This window comes from Osmerus eperlanus, chromosome 24, assembly GCF_963692335.1.
Source record: "Osmerus eperlanus chromosome 24, fOsmEpe2.1, whole genome shotgun sequence".
Lineage (NCBI taxonomy): Eukaryota > Metazoa > Chordata > Actinopteri > Osmeriformes > Osmeridae > Osmerus > Osmerus eperlanus.
The window spans coordinates 4715254-4729247 of NC_085041.1; the positions used below are offsets into that span (position 1 = coordinate 4715254).

Sequence of the window (13994 nt, forward strand, 5' to 3'; positions counted from 1 at the left end):
AACGCTTTTATGTAGCAACTGCATCACGTTCAGATTTTCAAACCCTCAAAAAAAATATGTAGTGTTGCATTTAACAATCAATACAATGTATTTTGGGAAAATGTTACTTTATTTGCAACGTGTGTAAGTCAGTTTACAAACGCAAGTCAAAGATGTATTAAGACAACTGAAGAACAATAAATATATCAACCCTTATCATAAATTACAACAGTTTCCTGTCAAAATACATTTAAAATAGAACAAAATAAGCTTGCTGCCCAAAAAATGCAGCCAATACAGGTCACAAGTTATTGTTATGGCTTTACGTCATCTTTGTTGTGCCATTTCTTCATCTGCTTGGCAATCATGAAGTCAAACTCCTTCCGTTCTCTGAAGAGATAAGAAAAATTGTTCCCAGTAAATTTTAACCAAATTTAACAACGGCACAGAGAATGTTTGAGATACTGAAGGTCTCTAAATGCCACTTACCTTTCACTGACAAAAGGCCACTGCATATACTTATCTTCTGCCTTTTTGACAGATATACCTTCAACCACTGAGATTCCATGGATGACTGCCTGAAAATAAGATTTTCATAGAAAAATACGCATTTTCATTTCTCATGTAAAAATATAATGAACCCTAGCGACTAACACACAATTAAACTGCCATCTCCCTCACGACAATAACACTTAACAGCATCCAGTCACCTCTGGTAAGAGAACATCCAAAATGAAGTGGATCTTCTCCAACTCTGATAAACTAGGAGATGTTTTCTCCAGAACATCCTTCAGATAGTAGAAGACCTGGTCCAGTTGCTCATCATCCTCAATGTAGGTTTTAACAACTTTACGACTGCGTCGTTTGTAGGCCTGAAGCCACTTAGATAACACACTGCCACTGATGACGGCCTGTTGAAAAGATGGGGATAAAACTTTTTTTTTTAAGAATCATGAACGGCATTAGTTATCTACATCTTTGTCTTTTTGTAGACTGGTTTCTCAACTCTTGAAACACTGATTTTGATACCTCACTCACCTGTAGGTGCCCCTCCAAACCCCGCTCTCTGACAATGAAGTGCACCATTTTCTCATTATTGCGGTTGTGAGCCGCCTTACAACTGTTTAGTTCCTGGTCAGAGGGGTGTACTGCATGGTCAGGGGGGTGTACTGCCTGGTCAGGGGGGTGTACTGCCTGGTCAGGGGGGTGTAGTTCCTGGTCAGGGCAGTGTAGTTTCTGGTCAGGGCAGTGTAGTTTCTGGTAAGGGGAGTGTACTTCCTGGTCAGGGCAGTGTAGTTTCTGGTAAGGGGAGTGTACTTCCTGGTCAGGGGAGTGTACTTCCTGGTCAGGGGAATGTACGTCCTGGGTACAGGGGCTGCTAATGTTCTGATGGTCAACTGGTGACTTGTGGTCCTTCAAAATGTTCTTGATGGGTGAGCCCAGATAAAGCCTCCTCAATGGAATGCCTCTTGGACAGAGTAGAATGAAAATTACTTTCATACAAGAACTTCACTCTAAGATGAAGTGGTATGAATAAATTAAATATGTCATGGAAGAACAGGCCTTTTGAACTTACTGATGTCATCTGTAATATACTCTACCAGGGAACCAGAAAACGAACCACAACCTATGAAGGATAACCCAGACGTGCATGTCACCCAATGAGCAATACAATTTAGTAGATTAGTGAAGATTAAAAGGTGTCACCCAAAATAGGTCTTACTTACGCATGGCAGTTTAAAGTGTTTCAGAATCTCTTTTTGCGACAATATGAAATGCTAAGATACTTTAAAGTATTTTGATGTCATTTGAACCAGAAACGACTACAACTGCCACATTGCAAAGACTGACCAAGGAGGACTACCTAGTGAGGGCTGAGGCTGTTTTCTTACCAATGCGTATCTTATAGTCCCGAATAAGTTCAAGACAGTTGTCGATGGCAGCACCATACCTGTCCCTGGCTTTGTCCTGTAAGACAGGCAACCACAACATTAGCCGTCTCCAAATTTCATATACCTTTGAATCACCCAAGGTAAACACAATGTGTGTTTTGTGCCTGTTCTAATTTAGTGAATCTTAAGCTATTGGTTATTTGTAGTTCTGCTTAAGGAATTGTAAAAAGCCATGCATATTTGTGAGAGGTCAAATAACGTCATGTTTTAGGTAAGTCTCTTACCACCAACTCAGCAGTTTCCTCACCATCAAAAGGTTTTAGGTTTCTTAAGGCGACCTTGATTCTAAAAAGGCACAGGGAATTAGACATCATACATTTTCTAAGCATCAACAACTCACTATACTCAGGTCACTTTAGTTACCTTAACTGTAAATGTTCTTTCATAGAACTGTCATTGTTAAACTAGGATATTTATTGACCCCATTTAATATTCATGAACTTTTTTTGTTGTTGATTTTTGATCATGTGTTTATGCCATAAACATGGTTATGGTCATTCAAAAAAATGTATAATAATTTTTTCATATTACCCTGTTGGCCATACAGCTATGCAGCAACACAAAAAGAAATGCGCAAATGTCAACCTTTACCCATTTAGAGTCCTCCTCTTTTGGAAAACGAATTCATCAATGAACAAAACACCTGCTTTCTTTTCCTTGCGGTAAAGACAGTTGACCTACCAATGGAAAAAAAATGCAGAAAGACAATCACACTCACTGTTGCTCTATAATCGTTTCGGAATGGTTGCTTCAAATAAGTACAACCAAAAGTTACATGGAAGGGAAAATACCATGGCTGGCCAGTAGGGGAATCCTCTCACTTTGCACCACACACACACACCCTTCGTGAGAGCTCCTAAGAGAAGCAAATCAATGAGTCAGACACACAGACACACACTCTCTTACAACTTAACAAATTGTAAAAGTACCTTGTATAACCTTAATTTATATACTCACGTTCCTCCATTTGCATGCAGAACCTGGGGAGATCTTCCTCGTCGTGGTCTTGGCTGTCGGCTGGGACCGTCTGCCCTTGCAGCTCTTTCAGAGGGAGGGACTGAGGTGGGGTGACCGTCAGCTCACTGGAAGGGTCGAACAATGACGTGACCACCCCTGTGCAATGACACCAAATAACAGCACAGGCGAGACATGCTAAACAGAAGCATATGACATTGATGAGCTATTCATGTTCTTACAGGATTCTTTATGGACTTGGTCCTCATGGTACTAAAACCTCTATCGAACAATTTACCCATCGCTTACCTTTATTTCCCTTGCTGCATGGTATGGCTTCAGGCTTTGATTCCTATGGAGGAAACGCAAAAGAGGTGCAATTAAAAACAGTCAAATGAAAGACAAATAAGGATGTGTGATTTTAGCTCCAAAAAACATTTAATCCATCAACAGCACCTCGTTGTTGGGCTTTAAATGTACTACCTGAGGATCAGCCAGGCTAATTGTCAGGCCTTGCCTAGAGCAAGCCCTTGAAATGGGGCTGCAATGGCCTACGAAGCTCTCAGGTGATGAGTTGCTTTGTCTGGTTCGCTGTGGAGCACTGTGGTGGATGAGACTGGTTTCTTCCTTCGAACACTGCAACAAGCTGGTACTTGGAGTTTGTGAGGTCGGCCTTCTTAAAGCAGATCGACACTTCCTAACAACCTTGTGGCTTGAAGGTTTCTGGTTTGGGCTTGTATCCCCTGTGGCTGGTTGGGGTGGGCCTTGCTTGTCATGCTCGTCTGCGTTTGCATCCGTTGTCTTCACATTCGTCCGGGCGATACCTCTCGCTCCATCAAGCGTCACCCGTCGGTCACGTCGAACTTCTGCTGTGCTTGGGTATTCTGGCAGGGAAGACGTCGGGATCTCTCGACACATTTCGAATCCCAACCGCAACGCCTTGCGGTGTTTCAACTCTCTCATTGTGTCCTTTGGTCTGGAAGTCGATTTAACTGTGAAACAAAGGTGTGTTTGTTTTTTTGTGGTGTCCTTCACAAACCATTATTGTGGCGAAGAATTATTCACATGACCATGTAGAGAGGTTGTCAAAGACGATACCTTTTGTGTTATTATGGTTTAGTGTTGTGTTCACATGAGAATACTGTTTCATAAGTGTCTGCTCTTATCTGGTTCTGCAATGTTGAGAGTGGATCTGGATTGTATCCAACAGCATCCATTATTGCAGTAAGTAGCTATGTGGCACTTGATGAATTAGGTCATTTATTTTTCGTATTTTTTCTTTCTCCGTATCAGAGAGTCTGCCATAGTCCCAGTACCACCAACTATGGCAGTTGGCATACTTAGCTGGCTATGCAAGTACACATTCCACCCAAGTCCAAGTTACATGCAACTTAACTGCTTCTACAAGTGTATGATGGCATAGCTTGCCTAAAATATCATTCAGTATTTGTAAAAACAAAACTGGTCACAATGACCAGCCTGAAACAAGGAAACAAACTCTACAGATGGTGTGTTGATGATACAAGGAGGAAGACTTGGATAGTGTCCATATCTAAATAGGAAATCAACCACATTACGTACACACAGATCCACTTCAAACGTCTGTCTGCCTGTGTGACAAGATAAGTCTATGATGAGAGGAAAACACTAGCCTTGAACTAGATTTGTTCACTTAATTACTTGAATGAAAGACTCCAACACAACATACAAAGCCCAAATATAAATGTAGGCATACTGTATGCGTGTTACAAGTAGTGTACAGTATGGAACAAATGTACAAACATAGTATCTCAGTTTGTAATCACAACCCGTTTTAAACCCCAAAAGTTTAAAAAGATATCACTGCTGCAGCTTTAACCTGTCTTCGTGCCAGTTAAATGGGTGGAATGGGTAGGAAATGTGTCGTGCTTGACAGCGCAGAATTAGTGCAATCAAAACTCACTCAAACGGGCAGAAATGCGCTCTATACGTTCCAGAGTCATCGGTTGCGTTTTCTTCTCGTGCACACACACTCTGCAATTAAATGACATGCCTTAAGTTTGCGCAAATGTTAATTCTATATATACAATAGTTTGATTGATACAATTTGTTAGGTTGTAGATTAATCACATACCTGGGACCTTCACCGAGAAGTTCAACTTCAACATCATTCCTATGCTTTGATTTTAGTTTATCTCTCCTCAAAACCTGAACATACATGTAGATAAGTAGGCTAGTTAAAATAAGTGAACTGATAACTTGAAAACCACAGCGTAGGTAGTGCTTGCATATTACCTTGGCCGGCCATTGTTTGCCTTTCCAATTGAATAATATATATGTTGATGACTCCATCGAATGGCATGAATTAACTTGTCAACAGTAAGGCTCTTTAACCTGCCAGAGGATGAGATGTTAACATTTCAGCCTTGTCGGACTCTAGAATTCACTTAGCCTACAAGCCAGCTCGCTACCCCAGCTTCTGACCTAAGAATGTATCTTATGTAGCTACGCCAGCAGCAGTATCTGTTCAACAGACAAAAACATACAGCAAAATGCGGACTGTATCCACTTCATATTCAAGGTATCTAACATCAACAAATACCTAGAATCCCAAATTCATTCTCCACCCACCATTACTATCAAGCTACTCTGTCACGTTACATTTCACCAAATAAATAACTTTTCGACATTAAAGAAACAATTAATTTAAAGACACAAACATGATAGCCTACTGTATTATCTCCTTACAGTATTAAGTGTTTGTATTAAGTATTTGTCTTTCTTACAGTATTAGTCCTGAGCTAGTGTGGTGTTTTGACAACAACAAACCAAAAACCTCGTAGCCTACAGTATCTAACGTTAGGTCTTAGCTTCAGTTGCCTTAGCGAATCCGTAAAAATAAATGTTTTATTTAATTCCACAAGGCCAGCGTGATGTTGGTATTTATTTACAAGTAAGTCATAACAATCTTAACTTTGATATGATGCGAACCTACCTGTGGTTTACAACTTTAGTCACCCGCCAAATGCTTGTTTGCGCGTGCGCATTACACATCAACGAGATCTCGGCAAGTACAATGTGAAACCGTAGGCAAAGGTAACGCGAGGACAGGGGAAATTGTGTCTGCACTGCAAACTCTGCTCTAATTTCATGCAGATTTTCGGACCCTTTGCAGTTTCCATACTCCACCCTTTTCACTGTTCTTTACCCGTATAATTTATATAGTAAGAAATATAATATGAGAACAGTTGGACATTTTTAATGCAGCCAGCCTGGTCACGTGGTCTTTCTTGGTGGTCAGAGTAAACCTTATCTAATTTATGTAAAATGTTATGTACTTTAGTCCATAGCCAGTTGGACAAAATGAAAGTCTGAGGCCTCATAGACAAACAAAGAGTTGGACACACTTTATTCTACTGTTTGAAACTAACTTTGCATTGTGACACTATGGTAATGTTTTAGATTTGCTGTAACTGATGGTCAAAGTGGGCAGGCATAATTATTCATAAGTTCATTCCAAACACATACAAATAAATACAGGAATATTGCTAGCTAGAGAGTGTTTGAAGTGTTTCACATAAAAAATAAAATATAGAAAGCACAAAAAAACCTTTGTTGTTCAGGTACATCATTTGTCAAATGATAGGCATATCAAGCAAAAAGGTGATGGCTAACTAACACAACTCAAAAGATAAGTCCGTGAACAGCCCATTTTGGCATCCTTAGCTTGATGTTTGTAAAGAGGAAAGTATAGCATCACATAGCCTACAGATCCAATCATCTGTTTACCAACAGTATTTTTTACAGCAGTGATATTGTCCATGAAATTGTGTTCTTCAAGTCCACACCTGGACTACTTCATGGTATCCTGAAGGACAGTGTTCCACTTTTACATGACTTGAATAGCGTTCCTGAAAACATCGAAAATACAGTTATCAAATAAAAGTTGGTCATTATGTGTTTCTGTTACAAAGTATGGTACAGTCTCACAAATATTTACAGATTTAGAAATGATTTGTGTCTAAAGACTGAGCTAGAGGAGAGCTGAACATCCAAGATTGGCTCTGTGTGCTAACCAACATACTCACATGTTATCAAATGCAGACAAGTGCAAAGAACCACCGCTAGGGCAAGAATGCTCGTCCTTGGTGTGACACAACCATCATCTGCATACTCCGAGTGTTCTCCATTGGCCTCCTTTCTACACTTCAGCCTGTGGACCGCAACCGCGACAAAGAAAAGATACAGGATCAACACTCCTGTCGTATAAACTAGTCAGGTTTGTTTATCTGATCCACACCAGTCACCCATCTTGTCTTGTAATCTATAATGATACTCACAGCTGCTTCTGTATATACAGTTTGCTGGATTCACAGGCCTTGGTCTGGCTCTCTGCAGCCAGCTTCTGGCTCTCCGCAGCGGAGTTCAGCGCCTGGCAGGACGTCACCTGGTGGGACGCCTGGGTCAGGTTCTCTTGCAGGTTCTCAATGTTGTCTGAAATTGCATCAAGATTAATATACATTGTGATAGGCTTTTGTGAACTTTAATTGTTCAATTATTTAATTGTTGTTTTTGAAGTCATGCTCATTTGTGGTTTTTATGCGCCCTTACAGCACTATATTTACAACTATCTTTAAGATGCTTTTTATCTGTGAAATTACTTAAAGAAGTTAGATGAACCACTGTCTGTGAAAAACAGTTTACAGTGTCAGTGTTTTGGGGGGGGGGGTGGTCTGTTATTTATGTTCTGATGTCTCAAGTTCAAAAGACAGTTCAGGCAATCCATGAAAAGATAGTCTTTGATCTAAAATAGGGTAACATAGAATTTTGGGATTATGCTATTCACTTATAAGGCAATATCTGGCCCTGTGACTACTTATCAGAGTATGTTGTGAGCAGGACTCAATGACGTCACTACAAACTATTTTGGGAACTGGCTGGCAGCAGAGGGGTTTCACTCACATATTAGCCTGTTTTTTCCATAAGAAATATGCTGGCTATCCTGTTGTCGTAGGACTCTCCCAGCACAGGCAACTACAATTTTCCAAATCAAGTATGTTTGTACAAGCACATTTGTGCTTGATTTTTATCAAATACAGCCACCTTCAACACAATGTAATTTCCGTTTATATGTTTTTTGTTTGGGAATTCATGACTTCCTTTGCTTGTTCCAAGTCAGGAAATCTCTTAGAAATGTCCCTCTACTAGACTGCTCATGTTGTCACTCTTGCACATATATTGCATTAATTATGACATATTATAAGATTCTAATTGTAATTCAGATAAAACTGCAGGACAAACCAACACTACACTCCACTACCTGATTCCCCTAACCCCCACTTTTTCATCAAGCTTAAAATGGTAAACTAAAGTAACTTTTCACTGACCAACCAAGATTGAACATTTTACATAATTCCTAATTAGTCTTCTCTTCCAAAAAATTATTTTCATTTTACTTGACTTTTCTGAGGTGCAATAACTAACCAATCATGTTTGTTTATTTACTCTGACTCAGCGGTCTCCATGGTTACAGGGGAAAATGTAGCTAAGAATATCATGGCAGAGAGAGTGCTCCTTTCATGGTAGCCAGTACCAGAGGCAAAAATCCCATACCCAGCCACTGTGACAACAATTTTCCTACCTTTGTGTAGCGTGATTACAGCAGTGAGGTTCGCCTCCATTTCTTTATGCTTCTCAATTTCGTTCTCCAAGACTGTGATGTTCAAGTTCAAGTTTACCTGAAAGAGACAATGTCCTCATTGAGCGATTTCTCAACACAATCGAAGTGGCTGATGGGACACTGGCAATATCATGCCTATGTCTGCTATCACATATTTGTAACTGTGACTGAAAGCAGATGTGTCTGCCCGAGACATGGCTGTAGGAACTGCGATAGAAAACATTCCTTTGACCCAGGGATGTATTTTTTTAACTATACAGAAGAACACATATTTGAATATAACAAGATATAGTACCACATAAGAAGATAGATTTTACTGACGGAATTGGTGTGGACATGTAAGACAATAACCTTTGTATCTAGAACAGAGTGCATGTGCTGCAATGGGCCTTATCGTCTGTCTCCAGGAAGACTCAAGCTTGACCTCCCACCCACTCCATGAGAGGAACGATCGCTTTGAATTTGATTGCAATTTCCAAGGTATTTGCATAACTGACTGCACTAAATTCATTCTATCCATTGTGCCTGTGCGTGTTATGTAAAGGTGAGATGTAGCTTTTGCATCACTGGCATTTACTCTTTATTCCGCCATCAATCAAAACAAAAACAAATCAGTTGATAAATCTGCTTGTGTATTGGTCATGGCTTGTTTAGTTGATAAACACCCGTCTTGGGTTTTTCTTCCTTAGAAAAATATTAAACTATGAGGTGAATAGTAGTCTTTGGGGTGTAGATCTCTGTGAGAAGGAGGGAGGCAAGTACAAGCAGGGAGAGGGGGATGACTGTGGCCACAGGAAGGAGAGAGTGAGTCAGTTCAGACCTCAAGACTCCGGGAGCAAAGGAGAAAGGAGGGAAGAAGGGGGGGGGCGGCAGAAAATCAAGGCGAAAACTCACGTTCTCCAAACGACAATCATCCAGGGACGTGTTGGTATTTCCCAGACGCTCCAGGAGGCGGCCTATCTCCTCGCGCTGCCTGGTCAGATTCTCTCTGCTCGCTTCCACCATCTCCTCCAGTGCTACCTTGTTCTTTTCAAACACCACCTTTGCCCCCTCCAGCTCCACAGTCACCTTCTGCAGTCTGGCCTGGCACTCCTTGATGTTCTTCATGTCCGGTGTTGTGGCCCACACCACGATGATGATGAGGGAGATGACAGACCAGAGGGCCAGAAAGGCAATGACGATATTTCGGGTAGTCTGAGACGACTTGGAGTTAGTCATGGCGACGGTAGTGGTAGGTAGGTACACCGTGGAGTTGATGGAGGTGATGATGATGACAGTGATTGTAAATAATAATAAAAATAAATCCTTGGTTTAATGCCAGTTGATTCAGTCTCTTTCTTTCTGAGTTTCTTAATCCTTTTAGTAAAGAGTGTGCCTGTCTTTGGGAAGCCAAGGTTTACAGAGTGAGTGCTCTGTTAGTTGCTGTTAGAAATGAACTTCCCCCAACGGTCTACACTGGTTTGGGGCAGGAAAGGGGTGTGGCCCTGCCAGTGGTTGAGTGAGGACAGCAAACCTGTTTCTCTCTCCACAAAAACTCCTTCGCTCCCTCCCCACCACACCCTTACTATCCTCTCCTGGGGCAGGGGGGGGGGGGGCTAAAGGAAATTACAAAGAACGTTATGAAGATAGAAGTTGTTCTCACACATAAACACACACACACCTTTTCTTGGAAAATGAAAGTTAAAGCAGCAGAATTCTTACTTAGGATGCTGTGTCAAGGGGTTGGAGTTTCCCTAAAAGACTGCTTGTAGTTTCTGTTTCCATTTCTGGGTCTCAGAGAGCATCCTGGCAGGCCTCCCAGCTCAACATACTGCAGAGCTGGCCTCGAAAGCCAGCTCTTGCAGGGGGAGGACGAGTTCACGCAGCTTGTCTGATTCTGCAGCCATCTCTTAGTTTAAACACTTGCACAAGTGCTGTAGCAACGTCTCAGTGTTTCCTGACCTGATGCCAAGGCCCGAGAGAAGGCATGGCACGGTGCACACAACGATAACTTGAACAGTAGCCAGCCACACAGCAGCGGAAAGCTTTCGTTTCCGATTCATTTTGATAACGTCATCAGCTCTACAGTCCGACAAGGATCTAAGTATTTTTTCATAGATGTGAAAAACACTATTCTGAAAACATCAAGTGCTTAAATATCTCCAGGTTTCTCAGAGTCTGTGATTTAAAGAGGAATGTAAAACCCCAGTTTGCACTGATGGATTGAGGAGCTGTTTTCTTTAGCGAAGTCAACAACTCCCCCAGTGTCACAACCGAACACTTTGCATTCTCTGGCAAATCATCAAAACATGGGGGGATTTCAGTGTCTGAGTTGCGATTTTGAGGCTTAAAACTTAACATCAGCAAACTATATGTGATTGAAGTGGACATATTAGCTCAATCAAAATGAAACCAGTTGAAATCATTGACACGTTTTGACAACGAGGATAATAATCTTGTGAAATTAAGTGACGCTTCTGAAAACACAGTCACAACAACAGATTTGACCTTGGATAGAGACACTGTGAACTGCAGGATAGTGATAAGGTGTGTCCTCTTATCTTTTTGGTCCAAACGTTTGCATATGCTGCCCAGAACTATCATGACGATGCTGAACCTGCTACTTAACCCTTGTGCTCAGGTCACAATGACCCAAAGGTTTGCAACGATCCCACGGTCGTGTTGCGACAACTTTACCCAATACAAAAATAAACAAATAAAAAGCTTTTTTTTTAAAGAAAAATCTTAAAAGAAAATGCATCACTTTTTTTTGTCTTAGGTAAAGTTGTCGCAACACGACGGTGGGGTCACAATGACCCTAAGGTAACACTACTCCAAGGTGATGAAAGGAAATTAGTTGGAAAGAAACTTAGGGAAAGGGAGGGGCTTGCAGTTGCCTACAGCTACAGTACAACTGAAACGGAAAAAGTGAGGAAAAAAGTCTAGATAGATTTAGTCTAGCTCCATCTAGCAGCAGGTATTGTAATTACTTGCTTTCTCTCTGTTTTCCATAAACAACCACTAATGTGACATTATAGGAAACAGAGATTGAATAGAACAATCTGAACAACTGTATCACTGAAGGGCGCCTTCTTTGCTTTTCACCCAAGGAGACCTGGCCTAATTGCCACATAATTTGAAAGGGATTCTTGTCAATAACACAGACACCTACTGTTCTATGCTTGAGTACTCTTTTTGGACATAAAGGAGATATTCAAAGTACACGTTGAGTGTGTTTGTCTAATCTCTCTGAAGTCATTTTGTGTAGTGAATAGTCTCCAGTGAAGGGACTTCTCTCAGATAAATCTCTCTTCTTTTTTTTACAATGACACAGGACATTTCCTTTTCATAAACTATAACAATAGGGAGGGGTTAAAAAACAAAAAAAGGGGGTAAATATTTCCTGGTCCCACCTCAGACAGAGACGGGCTATGGATTATGAATACAATAACAAAAGGCTTGGAGCCTCAGTTAGTCTGACACCTGCCAACTTCTCGTTCAGAAACAAAAACACACACACACACACACTCACACAGGAACAGAAACAGAAAACACACAGAAGACATGAAAGGAATACAGTTTTTGTCAATTGTACTGTTTGGTAAGTGTTTTCCTCCATAAAATGTTTCATTGTATGAAAGCATATATTGTATTAGTGCTGTACTGTGTTTATAACTTATTTCCAGTCAGTACGAATAAAATGATGTATTATTAATTTCCAAATAAACAAATAAAATGAATGAATGGAAGCCTAATTCCCAAAGTATCTTCTGTTATTTCATTTGAATGATAGCTAGAAGTGCTGTTTGTTGGACGAATATTTAATGTCATTGCACCGACAATTCAGTAGATGTTGTATGTTGCAGGCCTATGGAGAGGAGAGTCCAGCAGCAAGCTATCAGTGAGAATGGGGGAAAATGCCACTCTTGACTGCCCCTTGCCCATCTCCTTCAACAAGAGCACCTTCAGCTGGTACAAGCAGAGACACGCAGAGAGACCTGAGCTCATCCTGAGCTACCCTGTGACCAACATCTCCCTTGTCATCTACGGCCAAGGCTTCCAACCGGACAAGTTCACCGCCCGGCTTGGCAAGAGCGGACCTCATCTCCATCAGCTGTTGATCCAAGGATCCACAGAGAGTGACACAGCTGTGTATTACTGTGGACTGGGTTACCATAGAGATGGGAATGTTAAAAGGAGACCGTGAGGATGAGGGCCTTGGCTTCCCGATTTTGTCACTCATAAATATGTTTGATAATAAATGTTGACTGAAATGTTCGAACGTTTTCGATTGTTTTTCTTCTGCTGTAGGTTTGAAGTCTGATTCAGTCAGGCTTCCGTCATAGAATGCACCTCCATACAGTGGTACAGTTGATAGTTCAAATGTTGAACTCGGCATAAAGGCTTGAACACAATTCTCACAATGAGTAGTTAACTAATTGGAAACCAGCAGAGGTAATTTAACTGAGTTAGAACTCAAAAGACAGATGATGATTGTTGTTCTGGCCAGAATCATAATGGATGGCTTCCTAATAAGCGTACATCTGTTTAAGACAGAAAAACAGGAAAGAACAGTTGGTACGTTTTTTTCTATCCTCCTCCTAACCGAATAACTGATCTACTTGTTTTGAGCCTGAGAGACAGGAGGCTCCTTTGGGACAACAAAGCTGTTCCACCCCAATGGTTCTGCATGTTTTCTTTTAATTGAGAAAGTCCGCTGTAAAAGTTAAGAGGATCATAGATAGCATTCAAATGTGGTAAGTAAACTAAAGGCCCATGCTGATTTGCTACATGAGTGCGTGTGCATCTTTGTCTATGTGTCTGCGTGTGTGTGTGCCAGTGTGCACGTGTCTGTATGTGTGTGAGTGTGTGTGGGGGGGTGTTTGAGAGAGGTTGTGTTTGGAATCGCTCTAGTTTAAGAAGAAGGGGCATAGGATTGGATAACTATCCTCCTTGCTGGATTCAGAACAAGAGGCACCTTTTCTTCTCCCATGTGACTTGAGCCACTCTGCGAAAATGAGAACAGGAAGGTTGGCTTTCACTTTGTTACTACTGAGGTAAGCTTGTCCAATAAATAACTCACATCATAGCATCATTTCATATTATATTAATAGTTCAGATATTCTTATTCTAATGATAACATTGTTTTCTCAGGTGCGTATACAGCAGTGAGCAGACACAGAAGGAGGCATTTTTCAGTACAGGGATCGAGCTTTTTGTGAAAGGTAACCTTTACTAAGGAAAGAATCATTGTGAAAACGTTTGGACTTCCAAAGGTAACACCTCAAATATTTCCCCCCAAAATTAGTTTTAATTTTGCTCTGTCTGTTATTCTCAGGTTTACAAAGCACTGATCCCTCTGTAGTCATCCTGTCTTCGGTGGATGGTAACCGTGAAACCACCCCAGTGCTGGTGTGTGTTCTCAGTGGCCTAGAGCCAATGCAGGCAGACATGACCTGGTGGGTCAACGA

General features: G+C 41.1%; 3 protein-coding genes across 6 annotated transcripts; 1 reads left to right on the forward strand and 2 right to left on the reverse strand.

The window, feature by feature from the left end:
* Positions 1 to 96: 96 nt before the first annotated feature.
* LOC134011190 (PWWP domain-containing DNA repair factor 3A-like) lies at positions 97 to 6014 on the reverse strand. 4 transcript variants are annotated; one of them, XM_062450695.1, is made up of 17 exons: positions 5860 to 6014; positions 5160 to 5258; positions 4999 to 5072; positions 4828 to 4898; positions 3369 to 3877; positions 3195 to 3237; positions 2889 to 3044; positions 2723 to 2787; positions 2523 to 2608; positions 2156 to 2216; positions 1872 to 1947; positions 1556 to 1606; positions 1153 to 1445; positions 1018 to 1110; positions 690 to 890; positions 469 to 557; positions 97 to 369 (listed from the first exon to the last, which is right to left on the reverse strand). In XM_062450695.1, exons 2-17 carry the CDS (start codon positions 5214 to 5216, stop codon positions 294 to 296), a joined length of 2001 nt encoding a protein of 666 aa, XP_062306679.1. In that variant the 5' UTR covers positions 5217 to 5258; positions 5860 to 6014; the 3' UTR covers positions 97 to 293. The 4 variants fall into 4 exon arrangements, with proteins under 4 accessions (XP_062306679.1, XP_062306678.1, XP_062306676.1 ...); XM_062450694.1 differs by having other exon boundaries at positions 1009 to 1110; positions 5860 to 6013; XM_062450692.1 differs by having other exon boundaries at positions 1009 to 1445; positions 5860 to 6007.
* Positions 6015 to 6248: 234 nt separating this feature from the next.
* On the reverse strand, positions 6249 to 10069 carry si:ch211-1a19.3 (uncharacterized). Its single transcript, XM_062450696.1, has 5 exons — positions 9439 to 10069; positions 8506 to 8602; positions 7205 to 7358; positions 6953 to 7077; positions 6249 to 6775 (listed from the first exon to the last, which is right to left on the reverse strand). Coding segments are annotated over exons 1-5 (702 nt in total). The 5' UTR covers positions 9763 to 10069; the 3' UTR covers positions 6249 to 6773.
* A 1914-nt stretch (positions 10070 to 11983) lies between these two features.
* Positions 11984 to 12744, forward strand: sid1 (secreted immunoglobulin domain 1). The gene is made up of 2 exons (XM_062450193.1): positions 11984 to 12124; positions 12390 to 12744. The coding sequence occupies exons 1-2, from the start codon at positions 12088 to 12090 to the stop codon at positions 12728 to 12730; spliced, it is 378 nt and encodes a 125-aa protein (XP_062306177.1). The 5' UTR covers positions 11984 to 12087; the 3' UTR covers positions 12731 to 12744.
* The last annotated feature ends 1250 nt before the right edge of the window (positions 12745 to 13994 follow it).

Excerpts from the sequence above, each read along its gene's own strand:
- LOC134011190 (XM_062450692.1), bottom strand. The coding sequence starts at position 5,216 with ATGGAGTCATCAACATATATATTATTCAATTGGAAAGGCAAACAATGG. Across the intron at positions 2,609-2,722 it reads TCCCCTACTGGCCAGCCATG|GTCAACTGTCTTTACCGCAA; the intron begins GTATTTTCCCTT and ends TTCCATTGGTAG. Across the intron at positions 1,607-1,871 it reads GGACTATAAGATACGCATTG|GTTGTGGTTCGTTTTCTGGT; the intron begins GTAAGAAAACAG and ends TATCCTTCATAG.
- si:ch211-1a19.3 (XM_062450696.1), bottom strand. The coding sequence starts at position 9,762 with ATGACTAACTCCAAGTCGTCTCAGACTACCCGAAATATCGTCATTGCC. Across the intron at positions 8,603-9,438 it reads ATGATTGTCGTTTGGAGAAC|GTAAACTTGAACTTGAACAT; the intron begins GTGAGTTTTCGC and ends TGTCTCTTTCAG. Across the intron at positions 7,359-8,505 it reads TGTAATCACGCTACACAAAG|ACAACATTGAGAACCTGCAA; the intron begins GTAGGAAAATTG and ends ATGCAATTTCAG.
- sid1 (XM_062450193.1), top strand. The coding sequence starts at position 12,088 with ATGAAAGGAATACAGTTTTTGTCAATTGTACTGTTTG. Across the intron at positions 12,125-12,389 it reads TTTGTCAATTGTACTGTTTG|GCCTATGGAGAGGAGAGTCC; the intron begins GTAAGTGTTTTC and ends TGTATGTTGCAG.